General features: G+C 33.1%; 1 protein-coding gene across 3 annotated transcripts; it reads right to left on the bottom strand.

The window, feature by feature from the left end:
• Positions 1-226: 226 nt before the first annotated feature.
• On the bottom strand, positions 227-5,998 carry LOC109185397 (GATA transcription factor 26-like). 3 transcript variants are annotated; one of them, XM_019335406.1, is made up of 8 exons: positions 5,436-5,998; positions 4,266-4,631; positions 3,760-4,204; positions 3,231-3,303; positions 2,764-2,867; positions 1,796-1,982; positions 1,581-1,701; positions 227-827 (listed from the first exon to the last, which is right to left on the bottom strand). In XM_019335406.1, the coding sequence occupies exons 1-8, from the start codon at positions 5,473-5,475 to the stop codon at positions 571-573; spliced, it is 1,593 nt and encodes a 530-aa protein (XP_019190951.1). In that variant the 5' UTR covers positions 5,476-5,998; the 3' UTR covers positions 227-570. The 3 variants fall into 3 exon arrangements, with proteins under 3 accessions (XP_019190951.1, XP_019190950.1, XP_019190952.1); XM_019335405.1 differs by having other exon boundaries at positions 227-836; positions 5,436-5,996; XM_019335407.1 differs by having other exon boundaries at positions 227-836; positions 3,760-4,192; positions 5,436-5,993.
• Between the last annotated feature and the right edge of the window lie 12,706 nt (positions 5,999-18,704).

Below are 18,704 nucleotides of genomic sequence, written 5' to 3'. Positions count from 1 at the left end.
TGCAATGTTTATTGAAGGAGCCAACTGTTTCTTATGACCAGTGATTTAAATGGTAAATTCTCTTCAAGAAATGTTCTTTCCACTCTTTTGTTGCCTTGTGAAATATAACTAGTTTAATGCCATCAACATTTTTGCAACAAAAGACAATATTCTGATAAAAACTTTAACCAAAAGATAATTCAGTTTCTGAAAGCTCTCTTTTACCAGTTGCCAAAAACCAAAAACATTGGAAACCATGAAGGTTGTCTAAACTTTTACCTTTAACTGCATGCAAAAAAATTCAAGATATAATCAACTTGGCAGCAGTTCCTCTTCTGGAGTTGCACTTTCAAGCTATATTATACATTTCCTTTTGTCAAACTATACAAAAGAAACATACCATCCATTTCCATCCCTAGAATTCCAAAAACTTTGAGGGGGGAACCATCCATAATTCTACTTGGCAGATAAACTGTAAGTTTTTGCAAAATAGTAGGGCGTGATCACCTAGTTCCACAGAGTTGCTGCTATATATATATATATATATATATATATAGCAAACTATATAGATGAAACTGAAAGCGCTGAGCCCTATTTGAGGAACACAGAGCTACTATTAGTGCTTGCTTGAGGATCAAATTGCGATGGCAGAAGTAGTTCGGCTTGAGGGAAGGAGCTATTGGACGGGACATCTAGGAGTAAGTCCTGATCATCTGAACTTTCCAGCGCAGGGGAACTGCTATAGGGGGGCAATGCAAATAGGCATTTTGGACTAAACAAAGACCCATCATTCTCCTTGTTTTCATCATAGCTGTCCTTACTCGCCACCCTTTTGGGACTCTTCATTATTGTTGTTGCTATGAAATAAAAAAAAAAAAAAATTTGTTAGATGCAAGTCAATCTGAATCAAGAACTTAGAGCAGAAACAGTGCATATAGTAGTAAATCGTAGCTATAGTAGGGATTGGCTACAAGAATTCAATGTCACCTTTATTTTCTTTTCTTTTTTTGTTAGACCACGAGGTGTCCTGAGCAGGCCCTGACTGTAAGAAGTCTTTTTTTTTTTTTTTTTTTTGTTAGACCACGAGGTGTCCTGAGCAGGCCCTAACTGTAAGAAGCACCTTTAAGCCCATACGCACCGGGCCAACCCAATTAAGGGGCAAAGTGTTGGCCAGATTGGTTTTTCCATACGAGAGGGAGTTCGAGCTCCCGACCTCTCTTAAGGGACGAGAGTGCATGGCCACTCACGCCAACCAAGCTGGTTATCATATCTTTCTTAATGACTGGTCTGTCATGTATTTGTTGAATGTGTCAAGACTATCTTAATTCTTAATCAATGTTTATGGACTTCGTCTTGTATTCCCACAACAAGCCAAGGCAAAGTATATTGCTTTAGGAAATGGGGATAATTTTGCTTAGTCCCTGGCTGAGGGTTTGGGACAGTAAACCCGCTCCTATTTTGATTTACACAAGTGCTATATAAATTCTATATATTTTGCTTTCTTCGCTTCTTCAAGTTGGCAAGAAATATGCAACTTTTGAAACCAATTGTCCAATGAATTAGTACATTGTGTAATGTCAAAGAGAATTAACATTGCACACCTGAAATCTTCTGATTCTGTCCATCTAGTGATCTTTTAACATTTATGGAGTGCCCAATGCCAACATCATTAGGCAGTCCCGCAACTCCAAAGCCATTGCTACTGTTTTTACACTTCACATCCTAAAAGACAATAAAATTAGCTTTACGGGCACATCATACTTGAAGAAATGTGGTATTTGTTTAGGAAGTCGGGGGGCATAAGCTAAGTTCAAACCTTGAGAAGATTATATTGTTCCACCCACTTGGACTTTGTCAAATAGCACATTGCAAATCTCTTCAGAGTTCTACAATCTTCTATTTTCACCCCCGACAAGGAGTTATCCAAAACTCCTTCAGCAAGTAGTTTCTGGAAGCAAGATAAGTTCTCCTTGAACTGAGCACTCTCAAACATGCCTCTAAAACTGCAAATGGAGAAACAGGCATTGCTATTAGTCTTGGACTACAACTCGCCCACCACCATATTATGTGTCAACTATACAAACTTCAATTTCACTGTGATGTGCATTGTAACACCTTATGACAACAGGGAGTAAACTTAGGGTCCGTTGGAAACCCGGAAAATGACTTCCATTTTTCGGATTTTCCCGAGTTTGGGTATTCAAGGAAAATAAAGTCAAAGAAAAATATTCATTATGGTCAATAGAAAAAAGGTCCAATTTGGCGGAAAATGTCTTCCTAGATTTTGTCGGAAGACATTTTCTGGATTCTTTATTTCCCCGTATTTATCTTCTCTCTCGTCTCTTTTTAAGCTAATTTTTGAATTATTATTATTTTACCACCATCACACCATTACAATCACCACCACTACCGCCACTTATTATTATTTTATAATAACAAATAATATGTTCATTTTCAGGAAAATGAACCAAACAGAAAAAATGCAATTTCTTAACTTTCAACCAAACAAAAAAAAGATAGTTTTCTGACCTTCAGCCAAAATATTTGAAAATTAAATTATTTTCCAAGAAATGAGTCATTTTTTTAAAATCATTTTCCGAAAAACATTTTCCAGGTTTTCAAACTGACCCTTAGTGATAATACTGGAAATGAGAGACATGTTAAAAGAGTAATTGGTCTGTCATTCAACTTAATATTAACTAGTGTGTCTTAAAAAAATTTGTCTCTTCCTCATTAACTAACTTACAACATTGGGGGATCTGGATACAATGAGATAATACGAACCTATCTGGGGGAGCAGAAGTATCAACAGATGGCAAGCATTTTAGCAGTTGCCGCTGCTCATCAGTTGTCAGTTTACTTGTAAACTCGTCAAAATTGACAATGTCCTGCACGATATTTTGAGAGTGACAAATGTCAAGTTTTGGTTAAAATTCTTTCTAACAATTAAGAAGGTAAGAGAAGACGTTCATCCATAGCATTCATCCACACTTGTTATGAAGTTACAATGCCCAAGCATTTGCATAGAGAATAGGACTTTCTTGCGCAGATAATACGAACCCTCAACTAATTTGTATTAAACTTCAAAAACCCAAAATATGTTCATGTAAAAGGTCTTGAACAGAAAGTAAAACATAATGGATGAAAAGAACATTACAAAGCAGTGATAAATGCAGAAGGATGGGATTGTTGGAATCTATGGTACAATGTTTAGCTGTTTTTGCGTGGAAACAACAGCAACTGCAACTTACCTTCAGGTCTACGTAACACAAGGGTGAATTATGATGCCCCAGCATTTGCAATTTTTCAAGTCGATCCTTATCCCTGAAACAAGAATCAAATTAATTGTCTGATGAACAATATGCTAAAAATGAATCAAGAAAACCTACACTCCTACAGAAATGGGGATTGGGAAATACAAGTATCCAATACCCGTTTAAGAAAAGAAATCAAGAATTTCATTTCTTGTAATGATTTGGAGCAGCAGGTGCCCTGAGCAAGCCCTAACTGTAGGAGGCACCTTACCATACTAAGACTAATCCCCGTTCACACCAGGCCAGCCCAAAAGCCCTAACTGTAGGAGGCACCTTACCATACTAAGACTAATCCCCGTTCACACCAGGCCAGCCCAATTAAGGGACACAAATTGTTGGCTAGATTGATTTTTCCATATGAGAGGGGATTCGAACTCCTGACCTCTCTTAAGGGACAAAAGTGCACAGCCACTCACGCCAACCAAGCTGGTTACAGAATGCTTCTATTTATTAACAAAGAAAGTACCTTTTCACCAACTCTTGGTCGATTCCATGTCCAGTGGGCTTCTTGATGGTCTCAGTTCCCACAGAGGGTGAATTGAAGACCTTATTATGAATATGTACAGAAGGGGTAGGCCATGGGGAATAAGCCTCATTCACAGGGTTTTGCTTGTTATCGACTGAAAGAGAGCTAGCTTCTGATTCTTCTTCTCTACCGATTGAGCTTGGATGCCGAATGAGCATACTTCCATGTCCTATCTCAACGGAGACCATAGGCTTATCACTCTCGAAAAGCAAATCCTCTTCAGAAGATCCTGAGAAATACGAACTTTGTTGTTCATGTAATATGGTACATAAATCTTTGGTAAGCTTCTCAACTGGAGATGGCTTTGGACGACCAACACACGTTCTCTTCTTTGAAGGCACCATTGTATCCCATATATTAGGTTGGGCTGGACCTGAAGATAAAACTACTATGTAATCATTTAATGGATTCCTTAATTCACCGGTTAAAACAAGTCAAAGACTCACCGGTTAAATCACTTAATTCGGTGCCAGCAAACTGTGCACAGCTCTCTGAGTTCGAGACAGCAGAGCCAGAACTCGATCTATTGCTCGTGTCTTCATCTAAGCCCTTCGATAAAACCTGACTATAATCTGTAGGAACTCCGACCTCGGGATAGTCATAAATATGTTTCCTTTTAAGAACCTTTGCCTCTTTGATTCTAATAGGTGTGGTTTTGACCTTGGAACCCCTGTAGTCCTCAAAATCATCCGGTTCTGCCCTGGCATGCAAAGGAGTATAGTTTGCCAAGGTTCCTTTCGTTCTCCATCGTGATCCACATGCATTGCAAAGAACTGGCTTTTCTGGCGGCCCGTTACGCCAAAGTGGGGTGTCTGTACATAAATTGATTGTCAGAGAAAAAGTAAATATTGTGATATTGAAAGAGAAGGGGATTTGATTGCCAAAAATTGAGTTGAATCTTGAATCTTGAAGATACTGAAGGCAACGAAAACGCATAAACCAGAAACCCATTTTAAGTTCATTTATCAGAAAGATCCCAAACACCATTTAGAAAAAGCATTGCCCACCATTGCACATTCTAGTCCTGAAAAAACTGGGCTTTAGAATACTATGATTACTAGATTTAGCAAGAAATCAGTATTGCAAAATTCGATGTCAGAGATTGTACATTTTGCCAACAAGGAATTCAGAAAACTATGAAGAGTAGGAAGCAATGATCAAATACATTCAGAAACATTTATTGGTTCTCACTAGTGCCCCAATATTCAGACTCAAAAACAGATTAGTGTCAAATGGAGAAGACAAGAAGATTCAGAACTGAAAATATTCATAAAACAATTTCAAACTAGAGCCAGTATGAAATTCAGGTAATAGGGGAAGTTCATAGTTTTATAATACCCCTAAAGTACAATCAAAACCACCTCAAAAACACTGAATAATATCAATAAAAACACATATTAGTCATTATTGTTCATTGTCCAGGAAATCTCCACCCTTAGGAGCAAACCAGAATATGGGTATCCGGCTCCATAGTTCATAACCAATCTAAGCATAGAAAACCATTTAGAGAAAATTAGAACAGCCCCAGAAGGGTAAAACCCAAAAAGACTCAATCTTTGCTGAATAATTCAAATATTACAAAGAAAAGAAAGAAAAAATAAATAAATTAAACTCACTTGTAACACCACAGTGATAGCAAGGTCCTTGCTTTCCCATATCTGTAAATTTCCCTTTCTCCCCAAATGTCAGAAAACAAAATTTAGAGGAAAGGAGAGAAAATTTTCTGTCTTTGAAGACAATGACTTTTTTCCAGAAAAAATGAAAAAAAAAAAAAAAAAAAACTTTTTTATATCTATATACCAATTTGATTTTATTTTTAAAGCTCTTTATTACAACAAATTTGGATTAGTGGGTATGAAGCCCTTTTTCTGCAATAGACTCAAGAAACAGATTCTGCAGAAAAGACCAAAAACCCAAGAGACCCATCTTAAAGTCCCACAGAAACCACTGAAAAACAGCAAAACGGAAACATAGAAATCAGCCTCATATATGAAAAGGCAAGAAAAGATTGAGATTTGGGGTGCTTCAGTTTTAGCTGAGAGTCATTGTGAAATTCAATGGGCAAAAGAAAAAGACTATTGGAGGAATCTATTTAATAATACGGAGTAATATAAATGTAAGGGAAAGTGAGGTGAAATGGGGAAGAGAGAAGAAGAAGCAAAGGGAGAGAGGGTCTTGCTGTATTATACTTTTCTTTTACTTTCTTTCTTCATTTCATTTCTCTTTTTCTTTCTCATTTTCATTTGAAGGACAAAAAAAAAAATAGATATAGAAAATATAATAATTAACTTGTACAAATAAATCAAATATCCTTCATGAAAATAAAAGTAACTAACTTTCTAATTTATTAACTTGCTTAAATATGAAGTTATGACTTTAAACTCATATATATAAAGCAATAGTCACAAAATAGATGTAAAATGATGTAAAATCAGGACGAAATTCAGCTAAACTAATCACATGACTTGATTAAAAGTGTAGTATGTAAAAATAAATAAATACTCTGTAAAAGGATTTTTATCTTTTTTTATCTGACATAGAATTTTATAGGTCAAAATACAATAGGATTCCGCACATCAAGACTAATCATATTCGTGTCGAGTACCATTTTAAAAGTGTCAAAGTACTTTCTGATAAATTTTAAATGTGCCAAAAAGACCTTGTGGTCAAATGACATGATTGTGATTATTGCAAATGGGAGATCACAGGTTTGAACACGAATCCCAGTAGAAATTGACTCTTTGTATTTTAACAAATACTACATTGTAATAATTATTTTTAAAATAAAAGTGTTCTCAAGACTTGAACTTTCATCTTATTTTATTATAATAGAATACCTTTTTAATTTAGAAAAAAAAAAAAAACAGAGTATTGGGGAAATTTTATATGGGAGTATGTTTTTTCTTTTGTTTGTAACTTGGATGGTATTAAAATGAACAATGAAAATTGAGGGACTTAGTTATAATTCAAGAAATAGTAAAGGTTAAGATGTTACTTTCCCGAACTTCAGGGGTCCAAGTGGATTTATGGCTAAAATATTTGCAATTTTAACTTGTTTCAGGGTTCCTTTTTATTTCATCCACAAATATATATACTCCGTAATTATTATTAAATAACTTTTTATTTTTTTTTTTTTGAAAGGATTTTTTTTTGAGAAGATTTGAAAGGATTTTATTATTTATTTTTAAAATGTAAAAGAAAAAAAAAAGGACTACGAGGAGTTGAAGAATATTATTGCGCATATCTGTTGAGTGTTGACTGTAGACTTTCTAACATCTTCCTTCAACCACCATAACAGTTACAATAATTACTTGTGTTTACTTTTATGGATTCGATTTGATAAAATTTAATTAAAACTTGGAAAGAGAAGGAGTGATGATAAATAACAAAAAAAAAAAAAAAAATCTTGAAAACAATGTGATTTGTAATATATTCTTTAATAAATTATATGCATAAAAATTAAAATTTTTATCAAATAAATTCTTCAAACCTAATAATCACGGGAAAACATTACTTTTTTTTTTTTTTTTTTTTTGAGTACTACTGCCTCTGCTACAATGCAGTTCCACTAAGGCTCAAACCCACAACCTCCGATATGAGAGAGCAACTTGGTGCTACTAACCCACAAGGTCCTTGACAATTACTTTAGTTTTTTGGAATAAGGGTCAAATAGGCCATTGAACTGCACACAATAATGCAATTAGGCCACTGAACAAAAAAAAACAACAATTAGGCCACTAAACTAAGCAATTTCATTCAATTATTCTAATTTACAGGTTTTGTAGGTTACTAACAGGTCACCCAAACAATTTAAAATATTTTTTAAAAAATTATTATTTAAAAATAATAAATTAAAAAAGCAAAAATAAAAAACTCGTCTCTGCCGGAGACGAAGAGTTTCTTCGTCTCCGGCTATGGAGACGAAGAAACTTTCTTCATCCATGGCCGGAGACAAGAAATTCGTCTCCGGCGGAGATGGTTAATGTTTTTTTTTTTTTTTTTTAAATTTTAATTTATTATTTTTAAATAATAATTTTTTTAAAAATATTTTAAATTATTTGGGTGACCTGTTAGTAACCTACAAAACCTGTAAATTAAAATAATTGAATGAAATTGCTTAGTTTAGTGGCCTAATTGTTGTTTTTTTTTTAGTTCAGTGGCCTAATTACATTATTGTGTGCAGTTCGATGACCTATTTGACCCTTATTCATAGTTTTTTTTTTTTAAGGAAATTACTTTAGTTTTTTTTTTTTTTTTTTGAAAGGAAAGAAATTACTTTAGTTAATTAGTCTAAAAAGTAACAATAATACAAATTAATTTTTACCAACAAATTTGTAGAAAAAAAAGTCTATAAATAATAAAATATATAGAATCAATCCTATCATTTAGGTTCAGTCGCCCGGGATAGTGAAAGAAAAATGTTTATTAACATGCGAAGTTAATGTATATGAAGCACAATTAATTCGCCACCTCTAAAAAATGCATGTCTTCAATTCACACTTTGTCTTTTCTAGTTTTCATCGTAATATTTCTTATAATATATATTGCATTTGTTGTTCAAAAGGTTATGATGATTAATTGAAAAGAATTTCAAAGAATAACATTGAGGTCATGGGTTTGAATTATATAAAATAAATAAATTTTGAAACTTTATTTAAAGAAAAAAGAATCATCTTGAACTAGTCTAGAAGTAGGAGACCCTTTCAACAATTAAGCATTGGGTAAAGACCTAGCCCGCCTTTGTTCACGAAAGTAAAATTTAAATACAAGACATTTTTCTCATTATAATAATATATGATTTTTAAAAGTTACATGAATCGGATGACTCTTCCTTTTTAAATTTAAAGATTTCTACTTTGAAGACGTCGGAACTACTGAACATTATCGGACAAAATTTGTTTAGTCTTCTCATTTTGTCTTTATACCTCTCTTGCAATTAAAAACAATGTTAACTCCATTATTTATCCATTTAATTTTGTGTTGAAAAAGTTGAGAAATGTGATGACATTATGTTGATATATAATTTCTTTCAGTTAACATTAAGCTAGGTGCATTCTTACATCACAGTCAAGTTTATCACCGTTGATCAAACTCGAAGAGATCTTGCTGTGGGCCCCACGAGAACGTGGCATGCAATGGGTTCAGATTATGGCAACCAACAACTCCTTAATCCCTATTTCTTGGTCAAACAAAAGGAACCGGGTTACTGCCACTTTTGTACCCTATCATGACCATAAATTATTAAATTAAGAGAAAATGATGTTTTTTTATTCCTAAATTATACTCCCTCTGTCCCATTTTGCATGTCTTACTTTCCTTTTTAGTTTGTCCTAAAATGTTGTCCTCTTTCCAAAATTGAACATCATCATCATTCTACTTTTTCCCAAATTACCCTTATGACTTTTGCTTTTATTTCCAAAAGTAAAAAAGTGAAGGGCATAATTGGAAAATACATAACATTTACTTTAATTCTTTAAAAAGCGTGCAAAAAGCAAATGAGACAACCAATTTGGGACGGAGGGAGTATATATTTATAACCTTTTTCTTTCTGAATTATTTATGTATTTACATTAACTTCCCCAATTATTTTAAGTGTAACATTTCTCCATCCTTTTATGTTAAATGAGAATTTTTACTTTTAAAAATAAGTATTTGTACTGTGGCGTACATTCCAACTGCAATGGTCGTCGTAGACGTCCAATTCCCGCTGCCAGTTGCTCCCCCTCAATCTCTGGAAGCACCTGAATCTGCATAGTTACTACCTGGCAGTGCAAAATGCTTCGTCAACGCTGACTTTCAAAGACCCCAACATTCAGTGACGTATGGCTTCATTGTACGTGGTTTGGATGATTCGTTCGCTGCAGCTGTAAATGATCCGCTACACTGCCCTCATGACCCATTATTAGCTGAAGCCATGATGGTTCGTGATGCTCTCTCATGGCTAAAGGAGCACGGTTACTCAAATGTTGAAGTATCTCTCGGATTGCTCGGTCTTCTGTTCTAGTCTTGTTAATGCACACTTGTTTCGTTCTTATGTCGGTTTAGTTTTAATTTCATGTCGTCAGATTATTAGTAGGGATGTGCCAATCGAGCGGCTCATGCATTAGCTAAACATGTAAGTGCTATTTCTGCACGGTCTGTCTGATGGGATGCTACACCTCCGTTCTTGGATATTTTGTCGTTTTAATACAATCCGAATCATTTGACTTTCAAAAAAAAAAGTATTTCATTTATTTTTCTCCCTCAACAAATTATTTATTATATTGAGAATCACAATAAATCAATATCGTATTTTCCCTTAAATTAACCTTTTAATTATAAGAGTAATTTAATATTGTTTTTAATTATAAGAGTAAATCAATATCATATTAATTATGCATTAAATTAGCGATTTGATGATTTCATATGTGACGGATTTTATTAAACTATTACACGGATATTTAATTTGTTCTATATTTCCACGCCACCTTCATTTTTATTTTTTGATATCAACCATCAAAATATTTATAAATTAAAAAAAAAAAAAAACGAATGTAATAACATAAGGGGGCAAAATTACTAATGTGACTATTTTTACTAATTTTAAGTATCAAAAGTAGGAATAGACCAACTAAGTCGAGTTGTTTATATCCACCACCTAAACACCTTTAAAAGAGTTATCCCATATAAGAATTGATCAAAATTTTATTTAATTAGTCGCATACCAATGCAACATATAAAAATTTACATGTCTACATGTAAAAAATTAAAATAACATGAACAAGATATATGATAGGATAATCAAATATAATTTCCTGAATATATTCAAAATGAAAATACTATTGGACTCTTAATTGTTACTCCCAACTTTTTTCTCATTCAAATTCTTGATGTAGGCTCCTCTATTAATTAAATGAGCCTGCTCCTTTATAATATACTTTTTTTTTTTTTTTTTTTCATTAGGGGTGTTTTGGAGAGATTTTTCTTTCCCCAAAACAGCAACAACAAACGTTGTAAAATGCAACGTTTGCAAAATCAGCGGTTTCGAACAAACCGTTGTTCCAACTGTTGTAGTATTGACAAATTTCACTTTTAGTCATTGACTATTGTACTATTGTCACATTATATATATATATATATATATATATATATATATATATATATATATATATATATATATATTTTTTTTTTTTTTTTTAATTTTGTATCATTACAACCATGACTTTCATTTGTTTAGTCCTCCGTTCAAATTTTTGTCATTCTACCTTTAACGAAAAGAGCTGACATGTAATTTCATTATTCAAGTATCTTGCCCTAACATGTAATTTATCTCATATATTCTCCCTCGTAAACTCTTTAATTGAATTATGAAATTATATATTAACCATCTTTATTAAATGGTGGAATGCTAGAAATTTAAACAAATGACTCACTGTGGCAAGTAAGTAAAAGTCAATAGTGTAATGTGACAAAATTAAAATAGTATAATTAAATATAACAATGACATAATAGACGATGACTAAATGTGTAATTCGTTCTAAACATAAATTAATATAGAAGCGAATCTTGAAATTTTAAAAAATAACATACATAATATAATTGCAATGGAAAAGAAAAGATAGTGTAAGATTTGATGTACATACCTTTTGCACAACTTAACCTAATATAATTTTACCAATTGTTATACCATTAATTAGGGTCGACCTTGCGTTGTGAACTTTGATCCAAAATGATATTTAAATGATGTACCTACAATTAATATAATATGTATTTTTAATTAATAAATTATGTAACTATGCATCATATTAACTCGTCATGGTCTCAGCTCAAAACACCCATTTTTATCTTCAATTATTTTCTAGTGAAGAATATAAGAAGGATCATCTATCACTTTGAAACCTCTCATATCAATAATTAAATCAATAATATAATTTCAACAATTATTCATTTAATTAATCAATTCATGAGTAGATAACGAAAACAAGTATAATTGTATAAAAACATGTCCTAACATTTAGAAAAAAATGTGTAAACAAACATGTTGGGACAATGCAGACAATTTTATTAATTTTTTTTTTTTTTTTAAATAAACCCAAGCTTCACAATCATTATAATGTGGAAGACAATTTACATCTGCAGTTTAATGATATTTGCTTTAATATATCATTTGATTTACTTGAAAATTCACGGTTCAAATTCATAGTCACTATTTGAAAGTACGTTATTGTATATACAACTCTTAACAATTAAATATGTTAATTAAATATAATAATCTTTATCTTTATATATAATAAATCAGAATCTAGCCACAAAATTTTTCCTCTAAAGTGTGAATGCATTTTGATAGAAACAAGATTAGCAAGTATGAATTCATTAATTGTGTGGGTATATGCATTTATACATATTTTTTTGAAGTTATTATGTGTATTTATATTTTATAAATTATATTTTATTATTATAGCTATCTCTCTCTCTCTCTCTCTCTATATATATATATATATATATATATATATATATATATATATATATATATATATATATATATATATATTAAAGCATAATGAAGTATGAAAAAAAATTTATTGTGTTTAAATTTATTGGTAAAGTTTTATATTTAATATAATTTGTGTATATATTCATTTAAACCTCAATTATAATTAATTTGACTCCACATATATAAAGAGGAGAAATTAGATATAAAATAAATATAGTTCTTACATAAATAATCTTTTTTCAAATGAATAAGTTTTTTGTGGAGATTTTCGACAAATATCGCATGTTATTTTATTTAAATGCGTTAGTTTTATAATTAAAGTAGTTATTTCTAATTCAATTTCTTTGCTAATTCAAAGAATGTCAAAAATTTAATTGGTAAATTTGTTAAATTAATAATAGTTCGTGCATCGCACGGGATAATTACTAGTAATAGTCAATATCGTTAGAGTTACAACATGAATAAAGATAACTATTATTATTACTATTATTATTATTATTATTATTATTATTATTATTATTATTATTATTTTGTATAAGGCCCTGAGGTGTCCTGAGCAGGCTCAACACTTTTAAGTCTGTACCATACTTAGACTATTTTCCATTCTCACTGGGCCGACGCAATTAAGGGACAAAATGCTGGCCAGATTGATTTTTCCACGCAAATTATGCCATGGAATCGTGTTCACCGAGAATGGTGAACACAAGGCAAAACGACGTCGTTTTTAGGCAAAAAAATAAAAATAAAAAATTCGCGGATGTGGAGTTAACGGCGCGCGTTTGATCAAATTATAAATTTTCTGTTATGAGATTATGAATTTTATGAAAATTCATAATCTCATAACAGAAAATTCATAATCGCATAACAGAAAATTCATAATCTCACAACTGAAAATTCATAATCTCATAACAGAAAATTCATAATCTTATAACATAAAATTCATAATCTCATGGTTCCAAAGTGAATGTGTAGGCATGGTTCCAAAGTGAATGTGCAGGCATGGATTCATAATTTATGAATGTCCGTGATTTCGGACGGGAATATGTAGGCATGGTTCCAAAGTGAATGTGCAGGCATGAATTCATAATTTATGAATGTCCGAAATTATGAATGTAATGAAAATTCATAATCTTATAACAGAAAATTCATAATCGCATAACAGAAAATTCATAATCTCATAACAGAAAATTCATAATCTTATAACAGAAAATTCATAATCTCATGGTTCCAAAGTGAATGTGTAGGCATGGTTCCAAAGTGAATGTGCAGGCATGGATTCATAATTTATGAATGTCCGTGATTTCAGACGGGAATGTGTAGGCATGGTTCCAAAGTGAATGTGCAGGCATGAATTCATAATTTATGAATGTCCGAAATCTTTGTTCACCTCAAATTAAAGTGAAACCGCAAAATGTGAAAATAAAGAAGAAAGGTCACGCAATTAATTAAAAAAAAAAAAAAAGATAACGGTGTACTATCACCGTTGGAACCGTGTTCACCATTCATGGTGAACACGGTTCCATGGCATAACGTCTGCCCTACATAATATTTAACGACGTCGTTTTGGCCCGTGGTCCACACAACTGTCACAATAATTTGCCGATCTGAATCAGACGTTATGCCATGAAACCATGTTCACCATTCATGGTGAACACGGTTCCAACGGTGTTAGTACACCGTTATCTTTTTTTTTTTTTTTTTTTTTTTTCTTTTGTAATTAATTGCGTGACTTTTCTTCTTTATTTTCACATTTTACGGTTTCACTTTAATTTGAGGTGAATAAAGATTTCGGACATTCATAAATTATGAATTCATGCCTGCACATTCACTTTGGAACCATGCCTACACATTTCCGTCCGAAATCACGGACATTCATAAATTATGAATCCATGCCTGCACATTCACTTTGGAAACCATGCCTACACATTCACTTTGGAACCATGAGATTATGAATTTTCTGTTATAAGATTATGAATTTTCTGTTATGAGATTATGAATTTTCAGTTATGAGATTATGAATTTTCTGTTATGCGATTATGAATTTTCTGTTATGAGATTATGAATTTTCATTACATTCATAATTTCGGACATTCATAAATTATGAATTCATGCCTGCACATTCACTTTGGAACCATGCCTACATATTCCCGTCCGAAATCACGGACATTCATAAATTATGAATCCATGCCTGCACATTCACTTTGGAACCATGCCTACACATTCACTTTGGAACCATGAGATTATGAATTTTATGTTATAAGATTATGAATTTTCTGTTATGAGATTATGAATTTTCAGTTGTGAGATTATGAATTTTCTGTTATGCGATTATGAATTTTCTGTTATGCGATTATGAATTTTCTGTTATGAGATTATGAATTTTCATAAAATTCATAATCTCATAACAGAAAATTCATAATTTGATCAAACGCGCGCCGTTAATTCCACATCCGCGATTTTTTTTTTTTTTTTTTTGCCTAAAAACGACGTCGTTCTGCTTTGTGTTCACCATTCTCGATGAACACAATTCCATGGCATAATTTGCGATTTTTCCATAAGAGGGGGTAATAGATTTCTTTGTTATACTAACACAAATAATTTATAATTTCACCCCTTATCTTTTATGTTTTTCTTAACACTATTAAATTTAGCCATTAATAAGTTATAATAATTGGAAATAAAACAATGTTACTGTAATTGGTTGCATTAATAATTCATACATTAGACTTTAATTTCTTTCTTGTACTTTTACAAATACTTTCTAATTTTTACACATTTCTTTTTAGTTTTGCCTACACCATTTTCAATCTAAGGATTTAGATTTTTTTCCCTTTCTATGGATTGTGTTCAAATTTATTTTTTAATTTATATATTTTAATTTCATAATTTTTATAGTATTGGTTTATATAAACTTTTAGCTCAAATTTTCTGATGGTTAATTAAAAAATGTAATATTTTTCTCTTTTATTTCTATGCATTTCAATAAAATGAAGTAATTTACTATTCAATTACATATAATTATATATTTGATAATATAAATTGTTGAATATTGAATATAATTGATATGGATTTCAATTACTTAATATATTGTACAAATGTTTTTTTTTAGAATAAAATATGATTAACAAATATAAATTATAAACAAATTAACAACTTAATAAAACTATAACAATGTTGGTGTTCGAATTAAATCGATAACTCAAGAATAGCCTAATACCAAAAAGGCGGGGGGTTGAATCGCTATTCCCCTTGCAAAGAAATAGCTCATTCATGTGAACAAAAAACATTACCAAACAATGAAATATGCAAGTTTTCAGAAATGTCATTCTAAGTTTATTCTATGAATGAAACTTACTGTAAATATTTTAATGTTTTATTATAGTGACACACTGACACTAATTATTTGTGTGGGTTATTTAAAAACTAAATTTATTTAAAATGGGAACTCAATGATATTCTGATTTTTATTTTTAGAATCCTTTATTAGGAGTATTTTATTATATTATTACTTTCTATTATAAATTATGTTTAAATGATTTTGATGATGCTAAGCAAACTATATAAGAATCTTAGAACCCTCCCCCTCAAATAAATATGTAATTTTCTTAGCCATTCGGCAAATGTTCAAGTAACGTGAGAGGCCACAAAAACTAGTAGGTAGAGTCTATTGAATCCATCGATAGACAATTGTCTCCAAAGAGACTTGTGATAAAGGTCATTTTTTTTTTTTTTTTTTTTGGGTGATGGAATTGACCCGTAACAAACGGGAAAAGATAAGCTAAGGCTACCAGCCAGCTAAGGCTACCAGACTCTAATCGAGCTGGCTCCAAAAGCGTCAGTTGCGATGATTCTATCTAAGCTCATCGGTGGATTATCCAGGTACGTTGCTCCCCATTTACTATGGTATGCACCAAGCTTCTAAACGACGTCGTTTTGTTTAATGAAAAGAAACGACACCCGTTTCGCGCCGTTCTGCACCGTTTTGTAAAAAGTAACTTTGTTATTCAGTTTCATTTTGTATACACTGCAGTTTCATTTCAACACAACTACAGTTTCATTTCGATATAACTACATTTTCATTCGATATTTATACACTCAAATATGTGAAAATGTTATTTAATTTTATTTTATATACACTATAGTTTCATTAAAACACAACTACATTATCATTTCGATATAACTACAGTTTCATTGCACAATATACACTCAAATATGTGAAATGCTATTCAGTTTCATTTTATATACACTGCAATTTCATTTCAACACAACTACGGTTTCATTTCAAGTCAATTGCAGTTTCATTTGATAATAGAAAAATAATACGTGAGGCAGTGTCAGTTTAGATACACTGTAGTTTCAGTTGGTAATTAATACACCAAACATGCGCGCTCCATTAACGGTAACGGCGCACCGTTTCTTTACTTAAAGAAACAGCGCCGTTTTTGGACCGCGTCCACAGTATAATTGTTGTTCACTATGCTGCCCAATGTTAGCTAAATGAACGACGCACTTGTTGCCTTCCCTTAAGGTGTGTTGGAAGGTGATCCTTTCGAACCCTTTTCGCGAGGAACTGACCATCTTTGACTAGCGTCGAAGCGGCCTCATGTCCCTCATCATTTGTTTTCTAAATCATGACAACCGCCTTTGAGTCCAGTTCAAAAATAACCCTCCCCAAACCATGATTCTTTGCCAGCCGTGGACCCTCCCTTAGGTCCCACAGCTCCGCGGCAAAGCTCATACCCAATTTTGGTTGTGAACCCAAAAATCCACTCTCCATGATGATTCTTGGCTAATCCACCGGCGCTTGCAAGACCCGAGACCCTTTTAAAACCACCATCCGTGTTTATTTTTGTCCACCCTATGTCAGGTGGCCTCCAGTAAACCCAACGCATGTTTCCTCCCGGTTTGGAAATTCGGTCATTCTCAGTATCCATCGTTGCTATGGAGAGATCCATCACCTTCCGAACAATGGCTTCCGGGGTGTGAGTATTAATGTATTATGGTCGAAGATCCTTCTGTTTCTGGCCTTCCAAAGTTCCCAACATGTATATGCAAACGTGGTTGCCCATGGGATTCCATTGATGATGACTTGCACTGTGCAGTTTTGCTTCACCCAACTCCAAAAATGAGCTGGATTCCCGTATTGAAAGCTGTCTGGAATGGCAGTCCGTTTCCAGCAAGCTTTAGCGATGTCACAGCCAGAGAGAATGTGTATGGTGGATTCCTCCTCATCACCACACGCCGTGCAGTTACAGTCCGCCGTAAGCCCCCGTCGGAAGCGCTCGAAGTTTGTGAGTATTGGAATTCTACAAGATAAAAAGTAGAAGAAGAAAGAATCTCTTATATTAACATGAAGAGAAGAACTGATACAAAACAAGAACAAAGCTGGACATATATACTTGTCCAATAAACAAAAACAACTAAAACCTTGCCTAACAAACTAAACCAAAATAAATTCAAAATTCAAAATAGCTAGAATAATACAACACCCATTACTTCGTCAACTCATGCGTTAATAGTGAGCAACTTCCCCTTGACCGCCAACCAGAGGAACATCCGGCATCTCTCCGACACACGAGTTCTCCAAATCCATTCATGGTCATCTGCGTCGTCTCCCACACCTGTAATATATGAGAAAGCAGCTCGAACTGAGAACGTACCTGGCCAGTAGATGGTGTCCAAAGATTGCTCGTCCAGTGGAACTGGGATGGCTCTAATTTTGTTAATCTCATCCTGTGGAAGAAGCTCCTACAACGTGTCAAAATCCCAGACTCGGTTAGGTAGAATAAAATCGCTAACCTTATCATTTGCGGTGCTATCCGAGATGAGTACATTTTCTAGAAGCCCGAGGGGTTTGTCGCCAACCCACCAGTCAAACCAAAAATTAAGGGTTCTCTCATTGCCAATGTGCCAGGCCGCCCCTAACTCAATGACTGATTGTACTCGAAGAATGCTCTTCCACCCCAAGATGAATTACCAGGACTGGCGGCCACGAAAAAGTTGTTGTTCCGGACATATTTTTCGTTCATTATGCGAACCCAAAGTTTCTCTTGACAGGTAGTCATTTGCCAATGTTGGAGAATATTCGCAACGTCAACGCGCGGGAGGGAAACCTCTTCAGAAGCACGGATACCAAAGGGTGTATGGTAGAAGGGGAATCTGTGCCGTGTTATAATAACACTACCTTAAAAGCGTTATTTGCTTGGTGGCGGTGCAGTCAGAACCCTGGCACGCTTTCGATAGGCTACACAGACCAACTACGCTTAGTCAACACCAACTATAACATAGGTGAACTTGACTTTGCTCAGACTATAACTCGAAGGGAGAAAAGAAGTGATTGAAGGTGTGTTTTAATGAACAAGGGAAGGACCCCTTATATACTAACATAGGCTTCACTTCTCAGCCATCCAAA

Source organism: Ipomoea nil, unplaced genomic scaffold (assembly GCF_001879475.1).
Source record: "Ipomoea nil cultivar Tokyo-kokei standard unplaced genomic scaffold, Asagao_1.1 scaffold1317, whole genome shotgun sequence".
Taxonomy (NCBI): domain Eukaryota; kingdom Viridiplantae; phylum Streptophyta; class Magnoliopsida; order Solanales; family Convolvulaceae; genus Ipomoea; species Ipomoea nil.
The sequence above is the reverse complement of the archived record's forward strand: the minus strand, read 5'-3'. Positions and strand labels throughout refer to the sequence as shown.

What these genes read in the sequence shown, in the direction of transcription:
- LOC109185397 (XM_019335405.1), bottom strand. Translation starts at nt 5,475, where the DNA reads ATGGGAAAGCAAGGACCTTGCTATCACTGTGGTGTTACAA. An exon ending in CTATCACTGTGGTGTTACAA is followed by an intron (nt 4,632 to 5,435) that starts GTGAGTTTAATT and finishes ATTTATGTACAG; the next exon opens with ACACCCCACTTTGGCGTAAC. An exon ending in TGTGTTACGTAGACCTGAAG is followed by an intron (nt 2,868 to 3,230) that starts GTAAGTTGCAGT and finishes AATATCGTGCAG; the next exon opens with GACATTGTCAATTTTGACGA.